This window comes from Hyperolius riggenbachi, chromosome 5 (genome assembly GCF_040937935.1).
Source record: "Hyperolius riggenbachi isolate aHypRig1 chromosome 5, aHypRig1.pri, whole genome shotgun sequence".
In the NCBI taxonomy this organism is placed as follows: Eukaryota; Metazoa; Chordata; class Amphibia; order Anura; family Hyperoliidae; genus Hyperolius; species Hyperolius riggenbachi.
The window spans coordinates 89,042,078-89,062,441 of record NC_090650.1 but is presented as its reverse complement, the minus strand read 5'-3'; the positions used below and the strand labels follow the sequence as shown (position 1 = coordinate 89,062,441).

General features: G+C 46.6%; 1 protein-coding gene across 5 annotated transcripts in view; it reads left to right on the top strand.

The window, feature by feature from the left end:
* LOC137518306 (ATP-binding cassette sub-family B member 5-like) overlaps window positions 1-20,364 on the top strand; it is a 232,054-nt gene that overhangs the window by 135,928 nt on the left and 75,762 nt on the right. For 2 of the 5 annotated variants that reach the window (XM_068235980.1, XM_068235979.1), the window contains exons 2-3: window positions 4,909-5,030; window positions 18,319-18,367. The exons of the other annotated variants lie outside the window; for them this stretch is intronic. In XM_068235980.1, the coding sequence (XP_068092081.1) occupies window positions 4,909-5,030; window positions 18,319-18,367 (171 nt within the window). The remainder of the gene's footprint in view (window positions 1-4,908; window positions 5,031-18,318; window positions 18,368-20,364) is intronic. 5 annotated transcript variants of the gene reach the window in all.

Here is a 20,364-nt window from a genome sequence, read left to right as displayed (position 1 = left end):
TCACACTGTGATGTCTCTAATACCATATCTTGAAAAGGTGCCTTCCCAAAACCTGATGGCGTGCCATTCCAATTTGCTGGAGGTGATTAAACAGCACATGGACACGCCATTATTGCAACCACCAATTTTTAGACCCCCACAACCAACAGCGGTGCCCACCTGGCAATCATCACAGATGTACACCGGCTACAGAGGCAGTCAATATGGGCCACCGCTGTCAGGGTCCAGCTCATCCACGACCAGCACCCAAGAGAGTCCAGATTTCCAGGCAGCAACTCCCACCTTTTCTAGTAGTGGTGCCGATACAATTTGAAAAAAAAAGTCAAATTGTTCCTGGACATGCTCCTCTGAATACCTCCGATCCTCGGAGGAAGGATACCATCACAGGGCTTTTTAACTTTTGGTTTTGCTGGACTTGAACTTTAGGGCCTGGTGTCCCCGAAAGACACTACCTGGGTCACAACCTTGTGCCTGTTGCACTGCACCTGTAGTCCTGCACCTGTGCCTTTGATTCCTCTTGTTCCTTACTTTGTTGATCCTAATCACTTGCACAAGACCCTTGGAGCCATGGGTGAAGGACACCTTCACTGGTCGGTGAGAGGCCTAGCCTTTTCACTGACCTGTGTCCTTCATCCATGGCTCAGAGGGTCCTGTGCCAGTCGTTAGGTTTTAGAAGCACTAATAATTTAGGGCTGGTGTCCCCGAAAGACACTACCTGGGTCACAACCTTGTGCCTGTTGCACTGCACCTGTAGTCCTGCACCTGTGCCTTTGATTCCTCTTGTTCCTTACTTTGTTGATCCTAATCACTTGCACAAGACCCTTGGAGCCATGGGTGAAGGACACCTTCACTGGTCGGTGAGAGGCCTAGCCTTTTCACTGACCTGTGTCCTTCATCCATGGCTCAGAGGGTCATGTGCCAGTGGTTAGGTTTTAGAAGCACTAATAATTTAGGGCCTGGTGTCCCCGAAAGACACTACCTGGGTCACAACCTTGTGCCTGTTGCACTGCACCTGTAGTCCTGCTCCTCTGCCATCGGTTCCTCTTGCTCCTCACTTTGTTCTTGTTCCTAACCACTTGCACAAGACCCTTGGAGCCATGGATGAAGGACACCTTGACTGGTCGGTGAGAGGCCTAGCCTTTTCACTGACCTGTGTCCTTCATCCATGGCTCAGAGGGTCATGTGCCAGTGGTTAGGTTTTTGAAGCACTTCAATTTTAGGGCCTGGTGTCCCCGAAAGACACTACCTGGGTCACAACCTTGTGCCTGTTGCACTGCACCTGTAGTCATGCACCTCTGCCATCGGTTCCTCTTGCTCCTCACTTTGTTCTTGTTCCTAACCACTTGCACAAGACCCTTGGAGCCATGGATGAAGGACACCTTGACTGGTCGGTGAGAGGCCTAGCCTTTTCACTGACCTGTGTCCTTCATCCATGGCTCAGAGGGTCATGTGCCAGTGGTTAGGTTTTTGAAGCACTTCAATTTTAGGGCCTGGTGTCCCCGAAAGACACTACCTGGGTCACAACCTTGTGCCTGTTGCACTGCACCTGTAGTCATGCACCTCTGCCATCGGTTCCTCTTGCTCCTCACTTTGTTCTTGTTCCTAACCACTTGCACAAGACCCTTGGAGCCATGGATGAAGGACACCTTGACTGGTCGGTGAGAGGCCTAGCCTTTTCACTGACCTGTGTCCTTCATCCATGGCTCAGAGGGTCATGTGCCAGTGGTTAGGTTTTTGAAGCACTTCAATTTTAGGGCCTGGTGTCCCCGAAAGACACTACCTGGGTCACAACCTTGTGCCTGTTGCACTGCACCTGTAGTCATGCACCTCTGCCATCGGTTCCTCTTGCTCCTCACTTTGTTCTTGTTCCTAACCACTTGCACAAGACCCTTGGAGCCATGGATGAAGGACACCTTGACTGGTCGGTGAGAGGCCTAGCCTTTTCACTGACCTGTGTCCTTCATCCATGGCTCAGAGGGTCATGTGCCAGTGGTTAGGTTTTTGAAGCACTTCAATTTTAGGGACTGGTGTCCCCGAAAGACACTACCTGGGTCACAACCTTGTGCCTGTTGCACTGCACCTGTAGTCATGCACCTCTGCCATCGGTTCCTCTTGCTCCTCACTTTGTTCTTGTTCCTAACCACTTGCACAAGACCCTTGGAGCCATGGATGAAGGACACCTTGACTGGTCGGTGAGAGGCCTAGCCTTTTCACTGACCTGTGTCCTTCATCCATGGCTCAGAGGGTCATGTGCCAGTGGTTAGGTTTTTGAAGCACTTCAATTTTAGGGCCTGGTGTCCCCGAAAGACACTTGGGCAGCTATGCCCTACAACTCTTCCAGCACAAAGTTGGTGGTTGGTGTTCCTTAAAACTGACCGGGCTATACCATAGATATGTTATTTTTTTGTCTTCCATGTTGGAAGAATGTTTCCATGTTGGAAAGTGGTTGTTTTTGCAATAAAAAAATTTGTTTTTACATACCTCAGTGTGATGAGTAGTTGTTCTTGTGGTGTGACTGCTCTCCTGAACGTGGTATCCTTCTTCCTAAGGTCATCCTTCACCATCTCCAAAAGGGTATCAAACCTGTCAGGAGATGTAAAGGAAGAAGCTGTAAAGTATGTTGTGGGACAAGGTGTTGGGTGGAGGATGGGGGAGGTGTGTTTACAGAGGTTTGGGAGTGTTGTGGAGGGTGGGGGTGTAGTGTATAGCTAGGTATACAGGGGTGTGGGGGTCAGGGTGGTGTGTTTAGCTAGGTATACAGGGATGAGGTGTTGTGGGGGTGAGGGTGGGGTGTTTAGGAATGGTGGGGGTTGGTGTATTTAGGCCTATATACTTACAGGGGAATAGACATCCGAGTGTAGCTGTAGAACTTCTGTGGGTGTCGTCTGAGGTCCCGGTAGAGGGCCTGGAACTCTCCCTTCCTCTGCCTCCTGGCTAGTAGAGGGTGCACCCACCATCTCCTGCGAGGAGCACTCCTTCTCCCCACATAGTAGTAGGTAAACAACAGGAAGGAGAGAATTCCCAGGTAATAAGCGTAAAAAATGACTGGATCCATGGTCCCAACTGCTGTCTCTGTATCCAAGGATGGTCTCCACACGTCCAGCTGTCTCCAACAATGACCCCAGAGCTTCTGCTGACCTCCCAGAACCCCAGGTATTTATACAGGTTGTTATCTCTTTAAGAATCCGGATCCGGACCGCAACCGTGTTCATACCGCACGGAAACCGTATGCAACCGGACCGGATCCGGACCGGATCCGGACAGGAACCGTACGGTTCAGGTCCGATCCGGCTCCGGTGCGGTCCGGACATCCGGTGCGGTTTTTGCAAAACCGCAAGTGTGAACGGGGCCTTAGCTACAGCATCGTGATCAGAGTCTCGACTATTTTTTTGAAAAAAAAAATGAAATCAGAGGATTGCAGGGAGTAGGAGCGGTGGGGAACAGTGCTAAAGGAGTCTACCTGAACTGGGTAGCCCCCTGGTAGTATGCTTATTTTAATATTATTTAGTTGGCTCGGGTTTCCTTTAAAGATAGTATTAGGGGAAGAAAAAGATCAAGACAATGCAAAGTTAGAAGTTAAAAAATAGCATCTTTATTGTTGGCAGGCATAAAAAAACATACAGCACCAACTGTCCTTATCTATAAACACACCCACTAACAATGTGATAGGCTCAAAGGTTGGCAATGACATCACGCTGTGGGAGGGATTTAACCTCAATATTAGCCACACAGAGGTCCCTGATGAACTATTCAAGAAAAGTTAAAGATTGGAGGACACGAGTTAAGGCATATGCACATGGGGTACGGCCGTCGCCGCAACCACGTGGCACGCGCGTGTTGCGGCGACAGTTCGCCCGTGTGTATGACGCGCGCGCCCCGAACCGTCGCCCGTCGGAGCTGTCGCCAGGTGATTGACATGTTCAATCGCCGGCTACAGCTGTCACCGCAACCTCGCCGGAACTGTCGCTAGTCCCACATGTGTATGTGGGCTAGCGACAGCAACCCACACACAGCACACGGAGCTTCCGGCGGGGGGGAGGAACCTCGGCGACAGCTTCCGCCGCATCGCTAATCCCTCTGCTGCCGTGTGGATGCAGAGGGACTTGGCGACGAGCTGTCGCCGAGCTGTCGCGCACACGCTCCCGTGTGCTAGCGACTGCTACAATTGTCCCTTCTTGTGTACTTAGCTTAACCTTTACAGGATACATGAGGGGACATGTGACATGGGGCCTGATTTATTGAGCTAAATGATCCAGTGCAAGCTAAATACAGGGCTGCACGGTCGGTATGCGTGGTAGTGCTGCATAGCGTGTGCACCTAAGTTACGTGTGTTCCCTTTGAAGTGCGGCCACTCCTAGCGCAAGATGTGAAGGTGCTTTAATACATTTTTACTGGCCCAAAATGCTGCCCATACAGCACATACAACATAGGACCTTTCTCTAAGCCCGCCTGAACCAACTTCAGTGCTAATAGTAATGCCGTACTACCACAAAGGCGGTTTTGGATTTGGCAATGGTCCTGTCACTTATATGCACACAGGACCATTGCCCAATCCAGAACCGCCAGTAGTAACAATAATTCCAGTATTTGTATAGTGCTTTTCTCCTATCGGACTCAAAGCGAGGCAGCGACTGGAGAGCACTCACTACATACATACAGACAGACATATGACCATATAGGGATTAGATTGTGAGCCCCTCTGAGGGACAGGTAAGTAACACTACAATTTTCTCTGTACAGAGCTGTGGAAGATGTTGATGCTATATAAATATTAAATAGTAATAATAATAAATCTATAGCTGACTTAGAAAACTATAACCTTTACAGATACATGAAAGGTCCCATTTAAAACAATAGTCTTGAAGGTGTTCAATGATCCTGAATTTATTTTCTTATTTTTATTCTCAGGGGTTTTCCTGGTTTTACAACTCATGCCAAAGAGAGGCTAATCTTAAAGATGGAGACAGTCAGAACTACGAGATTCCCTCTACAAGAGAGTCCCTACTGGATGAGCAGCAAAGAGAAAACACGTATGTATTGTAATACGAGGTGTCTTCGTTTTGGCATGTAGCAGTATTAGATTACAGGCTACTTGAGTAACACAGGCAGCACAAAGCGACCTTCTTCATGTTCTTAAAACGTATGCTCTAGTGCAGCCTTTCTCAAGCTTCTTACCCTGGAGGAACCCTTTCAAAATAATTTTTGGATCTCAGGTAGTGTTGGGCGAACAGTGTTCGCCACTGTTCGGGTTCTGCAGAACATCACCCTGTTCGGGTGATGTTCGGGTTCGGCCGAACACCTGATGGTGTTCGGCCAAACTGTTCGGCCATATGGCCGAACTAAGAGCGCATGGCCGAACGTTACCCGAACGGGTCACGTGTAGTGTTGGGCGAACATCTAGATGTTCGGGTTCGGGCCGAACATGGCCGAACTCCGAACATAATGGAAGTCAATGGGGACCCGAACTTTCGTGCTTTGTAAAGCCTCCTTATATGCTACATACCCCAAATTTACAGGGTATGTGCACATTGGGAGTGGGTACAAGAGGAAATTTTTTTTTTTAGCAAAAAGAGCTTATAGTTTTTGAGAAAATCGATTTTAAAGTTTCAAAGGGAAAACTGTCTTTTAAATGCGGGAAATGTCTGTTTTCTTTGCACAGGTAACATGCTTTTTGTCGGCATGCAGTCATAAATGTAATACATATAAGAGGTTCCAGGAAAAGGGACCGGTAACGCTAATCCAGCAGCAGCACACGTGATGGAACAGGAGGAGGGTGGCGCAGGAGGAGAAGGCCACGCTTTGAGACACAACAACCCAGGCCTTGCATGAGGACAAGAAGCGTGCGGATAGCAATTTGCATTTTGTCGCCATGCAGTCATAAATGTAATACAGATGAGAGGTTCAATAAACAGGGACCGGAAACGCTAACCCATCACAGATGTTCATTGTTCATGTTACTTGGTTGGGGTCCGGGAGTGTTGCGTAGTCGTTTCCAATCCAGGATTGATTCATTTTAATTTGAGTCAGACGGTCTGCATTTTCTGTGGAGAGGCGGATACGCCGCCGATCTGTGACGATGCCTCCGGCAGCACTGAAACAGCGTTTCGACATAACGCTGGCTGCCGGGCAAGCCAGCACCTCTATTGCGTACATTGCCAGTTTGTGCCAGGTGTCTAGCTTCGATACCCAATAGTTGAAGGGTGCAGATGGATTGTTCAACACAGCTACGCCATCTGACATGTAGTCCTTGACCATCTTCTCCAGGCGATCGGTGTTGGAGGTGGATCTGCACGCTTGCTGTTCTGTGTGCTGCTGCATGGGTGTCAGAAAATTTTCCCACTCCAAGGACACTGCCGATACCATTCCCTTTTGGGTACTAGCTGCGGCTTGTGTTGTTTGCTGCCCTCCTGGTCGTCCTGGGTTTGCGGAAGTCAGTCTGTCGGCGTACAACTGGCTAGAGGAGGGGGAGGATGTCAATCTCCTCTCTAAAGTCTCCACAAGGGCCTGCTGGTATTCTTCCATTTTGACCTGTCTGGCTCTTTCTTCAAGCAGTTTTGGAACATTGTGTTTGTACCGTGGATCCAGAAGGGTATAAACCCAGTAATTGGTGTTGTCCAGAATGCGCACAATGCGTGGGTCGCGTTCAATGCAGTCCTAGGCCGAAGAGGTCATAGCCTAGGGTCACAAAACCTGTTTATTTGGGCAATTTCAATGGTGGCGAGTCTGACGTACATAATTCGCAGCAATGGCCGTTAGCAACGTCTGAATCTCACGAAATGTCTCATGCAGGTAGAAGACATATTGTTAGACTTGGGCTCCAAAGATGGGTTCCCTACATCTCTGCAAACCAGAGTTACAGGGGTCCAAAATTGGTAAAATCCCCTATAGGATTTCATTGCCTCCCTATTTCACTTTCCAAAATCTCACATCTTTTCAAAGGGCAATGGCTCAGCAGTACCAAATTTTCTAGCATTGTAGGGACCCTTAGGGGGAACATGACTGGTGAGTTTCGGGCCCCTAGGCCGAAGAGGTCATAGCCTAGGGTCACAAAAACCTGTTTATTTGGGCTATTACAATGGTAGTGATGGTGACGTACATAAATCGCAGCAATGGCCGTTAGCAAAGTCTGAATCTCACGAAATGTCTCATGCAGGTAGAAGACATATTGTTAGACTTGGATTCCAAAGATGGGGTCCCTACATCTCTGCAAACCAAAGTTACAGGGGTCCAAAATTGGTAAAATCCCCCATAGGATTTCATTGCCTCCCTATTTCACTTTCCAAAATCTCACATCTTTTCAAAGGGCAATGGCTCAGCAGTACCAAATTTTCTAGCATTGTAGGGACCCTTAGGGGGAACATGACTGGTGAGTTTCGGGCCCCTAGGCCGAAGAGGTCATAGCCTAGGGTCACAAAAACCTGTTTATTTGGGCTATTTCAATGGTAGTGATGGTGGCGTACATAAATCTCAGCCATGGCCGTTAGCAACGTCTGAATCTCACGAAATGTCTCATGCAGGTAGAAGACATATTGTTAAACTTGGATTCCAAAGATGGGGTCCCTACATCTCTGCAAACCAGAGTTACAGGGGTCCAAATTTGGTAAAATCCCCCATAGGCTTTCATTGGGCCTCCTATTTACCGTTCCAAAATCTCACACCATTTCAAAGGGCAATGGCTCAGCAGTGGCAAAACTCACCAGTCATGATCCCCCTAAGGGTCCCTACAATGCTAGAAAATTTGGTACTGCTGAGCCATTGCCCTTTGAAAAGATGTGAGATTTTGGAAAGTGAAATAGGGAGGCAATGAAATCCTATGGGGGATTTTACCAATTTTGGACCCCTGTAACTCTGGTTTGCAGAGATGTAGGGACCCCATCTTTGGAATCCAAGTCTAACAATATGTCTTCTACCTGCATGAGACATTTCGTGAGATTCAGACTTTGCTAACGGCCATTGCTGCGATTTATGTACGTCACCATCACTACCATTGAAATAGCCCAAATAAACAGGTTTTTGTGACCCTAGGCTATGACCTCTTCGGCCTAGGGGCCCGAAACTCACCAGTCATGTTCCCCCTAAGGGTCCCTACAATGCTAGAAAATTTGGTACTGCTGAGCCATTGCCCTTTGAAAAGATGTGAGATTTTGGAAAGTGAAATAGGGAGGCAATGAAATCCTATGGGGGATTTTTACCAATTTTGGACCCCTGTAACTCTGGTTTGCAGAGATGTAGGGACCCCATCTTTGGAATCCAAGTTTAACAATATGTCTTCTACCTGCATGAGACATTTCATGAGATTCAGACGTTGCTAACGGCCATGGCTGAGATTTATGTACGCCACCATCACTACCATTGAAATAGCCCAAATAAACAGGTTTTTGTGACCCTAGGCTATGACCTCTTCGTCCTAGGGGCCCGAAACTCACCAGTCATGTTCCCTCTAAGGGTCCCTACAATGCTAGAAAATTTGGTACTGCTGAGCCATTGCCCTTTGAAAAGATGTGAGATTTTGGAAAGTGAAATAGGGAGGCAATGAAATCCTATGGGGGATTTTACCAATTTTGGACCCCTGTAACTCTGGTTTGCAGAGATGTAGGGACCCCATCTTTGGAATCCAAGTCTAACAATATGTCTTCTACCTGCATGAGACATTTCGTGAGATTCAGACTTTGCTAACGGCCATTGCTGCGATTTATGTACGTCACCATCACTACCATTAAAATAGCCCAAATAAACAGGTTTTTGTGACCCTAGGCTATGACCTCTTTGGCCTAGGGGCCCGAAACTCACCAGTCATGTTCCCCCTAAGGGTCCCTACAATGCTAGAAAATTTGCCACTGCTGAGTAATTGCCCTTTGAAAAGATGTTAGATTTTGGAACTGTAAATAGGAGGCCCAATGAAAGCCTATGGGGGATTTTACCAAATTTGGAGCCCTGTAACTCTGGTTTGCAGAAATGTAGGGAACCCATCTTTGGAGCCCAAGTCTAACAATATGTCTTCTACCTGCATGAGACATTTCGTGAGATTCAGACGTTGCTAACGGCCATTGCTGCGATTTATGTACGTCAGACTCGCCACCATTGAAATTGTCCAAATAAACAGGTTTTGTGACCCTAGGCTATGACCTCTTCGGCCTAGGACTGCATTGAACGCGACCCACGCATTGTGCGCATTCTGGACAACACCAATTACTGGGTTTATACCCTTCTGGATCCACGGTACAAACACAATGTTCCAAAACTGCTTGAAGAAAGAGCCAGACAGGTCAAAATGGAAGAATACCAGCAGGCCCTTGTGGAGACTTTAGAGAGGAGATTGACATCCTCCCCCTCCTCTAGCCAGTTGTACGCCGACAGACTGACTTCCGCAAACCCAGGACGACCAGGAGGGCAGCAAACAACACAAGCCGCAGCTAGTGCCCAAAAGGGAATGGTATCGGCAGTGTCCTTGGAGTGGGAAAATTTTCTGACACCCATGCAGCAGCACACAGAACAGCAAGCGTGCAGATCCACCTCCAACACCGATCGCCTGGAGAAGATGGTCAAGGACTACATGTCAGATGGCGTAGCTGTGTTGAACAATCCATCTGCACCCTTCAACTATTGGGTATCGAAGCTAGACACCTGGCACAAACTGGCAATGTACGCAATAGAGGTGCTGGCTTGCCCGGCAGCCAGCGTTATGTCGGAACGCTGTTTCAGTGCTGCCGGAGGCATCGTCACAGATCGGCGGCGTATCCGCCTCTCCACAGAAAATGCAGACCGTCTGACTCAAATTAAAATGAATCCATCCTGGATTGGAAACGACTACACAACACTCCCGGACCCCAACCAAGTAACATGAACAATGAACATCTGTGATGGGTTAGCGTTTCCGGTCCCTGTTTATTGAACCTCTCATCTGTATTACATTTATGACTGCATGGCGACAAAATGCAAATTGCTATCCGCACGCTTCTTGTCCTCATGCAAGGCCTGGGTTGTTGTGTCTCAAAGCGTGGCCTTCTCCTCCTGAGCCACCCTCCTCCTGTTCCATCACGTGTGCTGCTGCTGGGTTAGCGTTACCGGTCCCTTTTCCTGGAACCTCTTATATGTATTACATTTATGACTGCATGCCGACAAAAAAGCATGTTACCTGTGCAAAGAAAACAGACATTTCCCGCATTTAAAAGACAGTTTTCCCTTTGAAATTTTAAAATCGATTTTCTCAAAAACTATAAGCTCTTTTTGCTAATTTTTTTTCCCCTCTTGTACCCACTCCCAAGGTGCACATACCCTGTAAATTTGGGGTATGTAGCATGTAAGGAGGCTTTACAAAGCACGAAAGTTCGGGTCCCCATTGACTTTCATTATGTTCGGAGTTCGGGTCGAACACCCGAACATCGCGGCCATGTTCGGCCTGTTCGGCCCGAACCCGAACATCTAGATGTTCGCCCAACACTAGGGAACCCCTTCTGCATTAACAGGGGGAGAGGTGATTTATTTTTAGGCTTGGTCATTAAAAGTGGCTGAGTTTAAACACTTTATTATTGCAACAGTCCCCATCAGGGCAGTTTCTAGGCTAAATTGCACCGAGGGCGAGGGAGTAAAAATTGCTTCGCCCTCCCATGGTCTGTGGACTCGCGAAACCATACTACGCCCCCAGTATTCCTGAGTAGCAGGAAGTAGAGAGTGTATCAGCAGCTATGCAGATGGAGGAGATCAGAGGCAAGTGAGCAGCGATTGGAATGGGCAGGGAGGTGAGTTGCGTATACGAGGATTCCCCTGCGCTTACTCTGCAAAGAGCACGGGGGAGCATGGAGAGGGGCCCCGAGAGGGAGAAGTCAGGCTCCCCTCCACGCGGCTGATTCTGAGTGGGGCCGCGGCTCCCCCGGCCCCCGCCATCACTGTGTCCCCTCCCTCACAGCACTCAAGATGGTTGTCCGCCTGGCCGGCCCCAAGAAACGGGGCTGGTCCCCATTCCATGTTTCCAATGAGGACATTAAGAAACTAGGGACATAATTTTAAAACTTTCTCAACTGGTCATCTGAGGCAGCTCACCTGGAAGAGGAAAAATGCCAGGGAACCTCTGCAAGTCCTAAAGGAACCCTGGGGTCACTAACTGTTCCTCAGAGGAGCTCACAATCTAGTCCAGTGATGTCGAACCTTTTAGAGGCAGAGTGCCCAAAATGCGACCCAAAATCCACTTATTTATCTCAGAGTGCCAACACGGCTATTAATACTGAATCCTGCGGTTTTAGTAAAAAAAAATAAAAATACAACAGATACATTAAAGAGAATCTGTATTGTTAAAATCGCACAAAAGTAAACATACCAGTGCGTTAGGGGACATCTCCTATTACCCTCTGTCACAATTTCGCCACTCCTCGCCGCATTAAAAGTGGTTAAAAACTGTTTTAAAAAGTTTGTTTATAAACAAACAAAATGGCCACCAAAACAGGAAGTAGGTTGATGTACAGTATGTCCACACATAGAAAATACATCCATACACAAGCAGGCTGTATACACCCTTCCTTTTGAATCTCAAGAGATCATTTGTGTGTTTCTTTCCCCCTGCAGCTATCTTCCACTGAAGTGTCAGGCTGTTTCTTCCTGCAGAGTGCAGACAGCTCTGCCTGTATGTAATTCCTCAGTATGTGAAAGCCCAGCCAGCTCAGAGGAGGATTTATCCAGCTTGTAAAAGATAATAGAGCAGAGAGAAGCTGCACTAATCTAAATAACACACAGGCAGTGTGCAGAGAGGGGCCTGGAGGGGGGAGATGCATCACAGAACCACAACACTGAAGAACTTGGCAGAATTCCAGAAACAGGCTGACAAGTCTGACAAGAGAGAGATAAGTTGATTTATTACAGAGATGGTGATAGTAGAACGTGCTGCAGAAAGCCAGAACACATTAGAATAGCTTTTGGAACTTGTAGGATGAAAAAAAACAGGATGCAATTTTTGTTACGGAGTCTCTTTAAAGGCCACGGCAATTTTCAGACTATAGTTAAGACTGTGCCTCACCCAGAATACTGTACTGCCCCCCCCCCCCCCCAACCCCAACCAGTGTGGTTAGGTAGCTGCAACTGGAAGTGAGGGTAGGTAGAGATATTAGGTAGCTGCTGCAGGACAGAAGGGAGTGTAAATAGCTGGGCAGTAGGGAGAATAGGTAGTTGTTGCTGGGCGGGCTATATGGAAAGGTAGGTAGTAACAATTTGGATGGGAGGGGCTGCAGTTAGGTACTTGCCACTGGGTGGGCTGTAGTGACAGTAGGTAGCTATGGCTGGGCAGGCATACAGTATGTAGGGTAGGTAGCTGCAGCAGGCAGGAGGTAGGGTAGGGGCGTACGTACGAAAAGGGCGTCGGGAAAAAAGGGCGCGTGGTATAAACGATAAATGGAAATATCGTTTATAGAAATTATTGTGTAGAATTTCGTTTATAAATAGTGTTTTAAGAATTTATAAATCACTAAATAATGTGTATGAGATCGGCAATTCTTAAAACGTTAATCTTCCCTGTTTGTAAAGTGAAACTTATATTTTCGTTTATTAAAAACCCTCCCTGTACCTATCCCTAACCCCTAGACCCCCTGTTGGTGCCTAAACCTAAGACCCCCCTGTTGGTGCCTAAACCTAAGACCCCCCTGTTGGTGCCTAAACCTAAGACCCCCCTGTTGGTGCCTAAACCTAAGACCCCCCAGTTGGTTCCTAAACCTAAGACCCCCCTGTTGGTGCCTAAACCTAAAACCCCCTATGGATAATAATGTTTTACAGACATTAATAAATAAAAAATGTAAAGAAAAAAAATGTAAATTATTTTTTTGGGTGGATAATAATGTGTTAGAAATGTTTTAGAAATAGTGATTTATTATCTTCATAAACGTTATTCGTCACGGGCTCATTTTGTAAACTTAAATCATCACAAACAGTTATAAATCCTTAAAAATCTCCGGGCGCCGTTATAAATCCTTAAAAATCTCCGGCGCCTTATTTTCCCCGTTCAGCGCCCATTAAACGATATTTGTAATGGAAGTGAATGGGGCGCCCTTTTTGTCCACTTGTCTCATGCGCCCAAATCTACTGCTTCCACATATGACTATGGTAGGGACTAGATCAGTGGTGGTGAACCGATGGCATGCGTGGTGTGCCAGAAGTGGCACTCCGAGCCCTCTCTGTGGGAACGCACACTGCTGCCTGCCACCATTGCTATTTTAAAGATTTTTGTTTTTCTTCTTTATTATTATTTTTGTTTCATTATCAAACAAAATATTTTCCCTTCCTCCACTCTGGAAACCTCAAATATTGTACAGCGCAGAGAGGCAGGCAGGTGAAAGAGCAGGCAGGCGAAAGAGCACTATTTTCACCTGCCTCCTCACTGCCCATTCATTTTCCGACAATAAACTCATAGTTCCGGCTGGCAGGGAGCAGAAGCAGAGACGCTCTCTAGACTGGCTTCTTGAACTATGTAGTCCAGCCAGCCCGCCCCCTACACTCACTCTATTGCAGAGAGGATTAATGTATCTCCATTCACGATCTTTATGAGGTCCTGGCTCTGGGAAAGTTTGCACTGAGGAAGTAGAGGACCTGTCTTTTCCACTTCGAAAGCTTTTCACCATGGAGTGAGTGATTCACTGTTTTATTATGTTCCCTGACAGCTGTTACTGAAAAAAAAGTCTTACTGCATGCTTCTCTTTTTTTCTAAAACTCCCTTCTGGTCTCTTACCGCTTCTTTCCTCTCACTTCCCTCATCTCTCCCATTACCCCCACTGTCTCACTAAACTTCCTCTCTTGCAACCCTGCACTATCTCTCACTACCCCCTTCCGCTCCTTCCCAGCAGTCCCCCTCCTTCCCATCAGTACTTATCCTCCTGTCAAGCAGCAGCAGCATGCACCTACTGTACATACCCTTCCTATGCCCGCACAGCAACAGCATGTACTTACAGTACCTACCCTCCCTGCCAATCGCCCACCCAACAGCATGTACCTACCCTCCCTACCCTGGAAGCAGTAGATTTGGGCGCATGAGACAAGTGGACAAAAAGGGCGCCCCATTCACTTCCATTATAAATATCGTTTAATGGGCGCTGAACGGGGAAAATAAGGCGCCGGAGATTTTTAAGGATTTATAACGGCGCCCGGAGATTTTTAAGGATTTATAACTATGTTTGTGATGATTTAAGTTTACAAAATGAGCCCGTGACGAATAACGTTTATGAAGATAATAAATCACTATTTCTAAAACATTTCTAACACATTATTATCCACCCAAAAAAATAATTTACATTTTTTTTCTTTACATTTTTTATTTATTAATGTCTGTAAAACATTATTATCCATAGGGGGTTTTAGGTTTAGGCACCAACAGGGGGGTCTTAGGTTTAGGAACCCAGGGGCGTAGCAATAGGGGTTGCAGAGGTAGCGACCGCATCGGGGCCCTTGGGCCAGAGGGGCCCCATGGGGTCCTTCCTAAACCAAAGTATAAGCTGTTTATTGGTCCTGAGGTGGTAATATTCACTTCTATAGATGCTTTGAATATTAGTAATCATTGACACACACTTCCCCATCCCCTTCTTGCACCTCTAATACTGCAGATCACTTTGGCAGCTTTTGTTGTGCCGTATCAAGTGTTACATATAGAATGCTTGGGGGGGCCCAATGTAAAATTTGCACCGGGGCCCCGAGCTCCATAGCTACGCCACTGTAGGAACCAACTGGGGGGTCTTAGGTTTAGGCACCAACAGGGGGGTCTTAGGTTTAGGCACCAACAGGGGGGTCTTAGGTTTAGGCACCAACAGGGGGGTCTTAGGTTTAGGCACCAACAGGGGGGTCTTAGGTTTAGGCACCAACAGGGGGTCTAGGGGTTAGGGATAGGTACAGGGAGGGTTTTTAATAAACGAAAATATAAGTTTCACTTTACAAACAGGGAAGATTAACGTTTTAAGAATTGCCGATCTCATACACATTATTTAGTGATTTATAAATTCTTAAAACACTATTTATAAACGAAATTCTACACAATAATTTCTATAAACGATATTTCCATTTATCGTTTATACCACGCGCCCTTTTTTCCCGACGCCCTTTTCGTACGTACGCGTCATATGTCTATGTATGTATTGTGTAGTGCATGTATATTTTAGTCTAGGGACAATCTTTTTTTTTTAGAGGGAAGCCAATTAACTTATCTGTATGTTTGGGATGTGGGAGGAAACCAGAGTGCCCAAAGGAAACCCACACAGACAACTCCTTGCAGATGTTGAACTGGCTGGGGTTTAAACCAGGGACCCAGTACTGCAAGGCAAGAATGCTAACCATTACGCCACCATGCTGCCTTTATTTTTATACTTGCCTTGCTGTTCACCAGAATGTACTTTGGCCACCAAGCTTTTATTCTACACACCACAGAAATGTATTTTGTTTCGGTCAGGCCTGAGGCCTCCTTCTCTTAGAACTAGAGTGAAAGCCTGGACCCCCTTCCCAGGAGCCACTATGGCCACTACATGACTGGGATCACACATCCTCCATCAACTGGAGAACAAGGACCCCTGTGGATGTTTCATGACCACAAAGTAAAATTAAAGGACTTTTTTTTTCAGAAGTGCTGGAATGTTTGGGTCACGGGTGGGGAAGAATGAGACACTTATTATTTCTCTTGGATATGCATTTTATTACCACTTTTTTTTTATTCTTAAATTTTTTAATGTTTCTTTTAATCAGGAGAATTCAAAAAGTTCTGAATCATCCTGATTCAAAACTTCTTGCTTTTACTGATGGTTAACACAGTACAACACTTTCCTGCTACAATCAGGAGAATTTGAAATAGTAAATACAGTTTTACACAGGAAACAGGAAAATGTTATGTTTATATGAAATTCCAAGTGGTGGTTTAACTGTTATGTCTTGGAAGTATAAAACGTTCTTGCTCTATTGCTATGTTGGAAACCTGAAATAACTTACCAGCAAACAACAAAATGCCTGTCCCCTGCGTCCATCCTCCTCTGCTCTCTGAAGTATTTCCGCGTGCTGCGTATGCGCGCCAGGCACAACGCATGGACACAGGAAGACAGGAGGATGCAGCGACAGGGACTTTATTATATAGGATAAGTACTTAGAACCAGGGACGGATTTGTACTTTCCAGCGCCCTAGGCCGGCTGTCACCAACCGCCCCCCCATGTTGTCCAACTCTGACTAGTTTGAACGGGCTCCCCTCTGTTTTGCTGCTTTGCACCCTGTTCAGCAAAGAAGCAGTGCATGCTCTGTCCAATCCATGTAATTTTGCACTCCTGCCTGGATGCACAGCAGTGTTCTGGGCTTGCATACTTCAGAAATGATGCTCATGTATGAGCAGCACTTGTCAACTACGCATACCGATAACATTCCCTCGGCTCCTGTGCACATCCATACAGGAGTGCAAAATTACAAGGAGCCCCAGTGGACAGCGCTGCTTCTTTGACCTCTGTGCGACTTGCTGCAGCCACAAATAGGGGACAGTGTAGCGCAATGGAGAGAAGCCCATTCAAACCACAGAACAGGTAAGAAGAAGGATACCAAACTACACACTCTGGTATAGATGCAGTGTAATGCAAGGTACACATGGTGCCATTTTCTCACAGATTTACTGTCAGATCGATTATTTCCATCATGTCTGATCTGATTTCCGATCAATTTTTCGATCGATTTGCTGTTCACTTCTATGAAAAATCATTAAGGAAATTGATTGGAAAGCAGATCGGACATGTTGAAAATGGTCGATCTGACAGTAAATCTGTCAGAAAATTGCATTGTGTGTACCTAGCATAAGCTCAGGTGTACTTTACACAGTGACAATTTAGCACTTAAGACAGATCTTAAAATCAGTCAGCAGGAAGTGTTGAAGTTTTGTAACAGAATAACACTTTTTATTGGCTAGCCAAAAGAAAACAGTGAGCCTTTGGCTAATAAGCCGTATTCAGACTTTGTTCCCGTATACAAGATGTTAGGGCACACAGCTATATATACAGTGAGCACAAGATGCATAGATAGTTTTGTAAATATAAATAAATGTAACATAGTTGTCATTCTGTTTCAAAACATCCTGCTTTCACTGATGGCTAACACAGTACAATGCTTTGCTGGCAAAAGCAAGTCAGGAAAGAGTTAAACTGTAGCACAAAGAATATTGCTGTCATTCTCCAGGGAAAAAAAACAAGCCATAAATTTAACAGGTCTGAGGTCTTTAACAGCACTGACCTACTAGTAATAAACTAACATCAATCAGGGAGAGGGGAGAGCTGCTAATTCCTGCCCGTGAATGCGTACATGAAGAAAGTAATCCGAACTCAAGAGTCCTGCTATTTGAGCCCATATATTTTTCTTCTCACAGCAGCTTGTTTGTCCCCACTCATACAGAGGACAGGATCATCAGCTGACAGCAGATGCTGACTGTCATAACACACACTCTGCACAAGTGGGAGAGATGCAGGGATCTCTAGAATTCAGGCAGACCAGAGCAAAGCAGGAGAGGTAATTTGACATGTGACCTCCTATCTCTCCAAGTCCTGCGACCCTGATGATTTTTATCGCCCTAGGCCATGGCCTTTGTGGCCTTCCCAGAAATCCGTCCCTGCTTAGAACAAGCATGGATGGTCAATGAGATTCAAATGGTTCCCAGTTCATACAGGTTTATGCAAACTTTGGGCTGGTGCACACCAGAGCAGTTCTGGAGCGTTTCTAAAAACACTAGCTGTTTGAAAACCGCTTGGGTAATGTATTTCAATGGGCAGGTGCACACCAGAGTGGTTTGATTTTTTTCCACAAACGCAAACTCTGGGGCTGCAGCATTTTTTAGATTTCTGAGGTGTTTCTGCCTCAATGATAAAGTATAGGAAAGTGGAAAACCGCTCTGAAAAACGCTAGATCAGAGCGGTTTTCCAGGCGTTTTTGTTACAGAAGCTGTTCAGTAACAGCTTTACTGTAACAATATAAGAAATCTGCTACACAAAAATGCTCCAAAAAACGCTAGGCATAACATGCCTAAAATCGCTCTGAAAATCTGCTTCAAAAACCTCTAGCGTTTTGCGGATCTGCTAGAGGTTTTTGGTGTGCACTGGGCCTTACTGTGTAAATGTTTGCAACTTGAAAACAGTCCTAGTTGAATTTAGTTGGAAGTTGTAATAGTGATTCAAACATTTCCTTACATTTTTATAACAATTTATTTTCTATACCTTTATGTTTTTCTAGAATATTACTATGTTATTCCTATGTGCTCTCCAAAGATCTTCACCCTTTTTTTTCCACGCACAAGTCAGCCTTATCTTCACAATTATGTTTTATTTACTATGTGTTCTTTTTTTAAGGGGGAAACATGAAAAAGAAGACCAGAAAATGGTTGGCCCAATTCACATGGTAAGTATTTATTAGTTTTAGTCACTAGCGTCGTGAGGTGGGTGCAGGGAGTGCGACCCACACCAGGTGGGGTGAGAGATTGGCAGGGCAGGGTTGATGTGCGGCTGCCCTGAGGCTGAGCATTGAGGGAGGGTGGCGCTGTAGTGGAGGGGGGAGTCAGCCGCCAGGAGGGCAGCCCGACCTCTCCCTTCACCCTTCCTCTCCCCGGGCCGCCCTCCGTGCTCCCCCTCAGACTGCAGAGTTAGCGCAGGGAAGCGATGTAAACTCACCTCCCTGGTTCCAATCGCCGCTCACTCGCCATCGGTCTCCTGCTCTGCATAAACGCTGATACACATGCTGCTTCCTGTTTAGCAGGAAGCAGCGTGTGTATCAGCGTCACAGAGCAGGAGACCGGCAGCGAGTGAGCGGCAACTGGAACCAGAGAGGTTAGTTGCCGACAGTTTACAGCGCTTCCCTGCTCTAACTCTGCAGTTGGAGGTGCAGCACAGAGGGCGGCCAGGGGAGAGGAAGGGAGGGAGAGGTCGAGCTGCCCTCTCCAGTTAGGTTACCTACCTAACTACCTAACCTATACTGGGGGCAGCTCCTATGCTAGGGGCACCTACCTAATCTAACCTATACTGAGGGGCAGCTACCTATCTAACCTATACTTGGGGGCAGCTACCAATCTAAACTATACTGGGGGGCAGCTACCTATCTAACCTATACTGGGGGGCAGCTCCTATGCTGGGGGCACCTACTTTATTTAACCTATACTGGGGGCAGCTACCTATCTAACCTATACTGGGGTGCACCTACCTAATCTAACCTATACTTTGGGGCACCTACTTAATCTAACCTATACTGGGGGACAGCTACCTATCTAACCTACTCTGGGGGCAGCTACCTATCTAATCTATACTGGGGGGCAGCTACCTATCTAACCTATACTGGGAAGCACCTACTTAATCTAACCTGTACTGGGGGAGAGCTATCTATCTAACCTATACTGGGGGGCAGCTGCCTATCTAACCTATACTAGGGGCAGCTCCTATGCTAGGGGCACCTACCTAATCTAACCTATACTGGGGGGCAGCTACCTATCTAACCTATACTGGGGGGGCAGCTACCAATCTAAACTATACTGGGGGGCAGCTACCTATCTAACCTATACTGGGGGGCAGCTCCTATGCTGGGGGCAAATACCTTATTTAACCTATACTGGGGGCAGCTACCTATCTAACCTATACTGGGGTGCACCTACCTAATCTAACCTATACTTTGGGGCACCTACTTAATCTAACCTATACTGGGGGACAGCTACCTATCTAACCTACTCTGGGGGGCAGCTACCTATCTAATCTATACTGGGGGGCAGCTACCTATCTAACCTATACTGGGAAGCACCTACTTAATCTAACCTGTACTGGGGGAGAGCTATCTATCTAACCTATACTGGGGGGCAGCTGCCTATCTAACCTATACTAGGAGGCAGCTACCTATCAAACCAATACTGGAGGGCACCTACCTAATCTAACCTGTACTAGGGGGCACCTACCTAATTTAACTTGTACTGGGGGGCAGCTACCTATCTAACCTATACTGGGGGGCAGCTACCTATCTAACCTATACTGTGGGCAGCTACCTATCTAACCTATACTGGGGGGAAGCTACCTATCAAACCTATACTGGGGGGCAGCTACCTATCTTACCTATACTGGGGGCAGCTACCTATGTAATCTATACTGGGGGCACCTACCTATCTAACCTGCATTGGTGGCACCTACCTACCTAGCTAGCCTATACTGGTGGCAACTATTCTGGCTACCTATATTAGCCCACTGCCTTACTGTTACATTACAGTTCACTCCGCCCATATGATGTCATGGCCACACTCATTTTTTGCCGGGGGGAGGGTTTGGGGGGGTTGGGGTGTCGGTAAATTATCCGTACCGGGTGTAAAATACCCTAGCTACGCTACTGGTTTCAGGTTTTTTTTTTTTTTTTTTTTTTAATTAAAA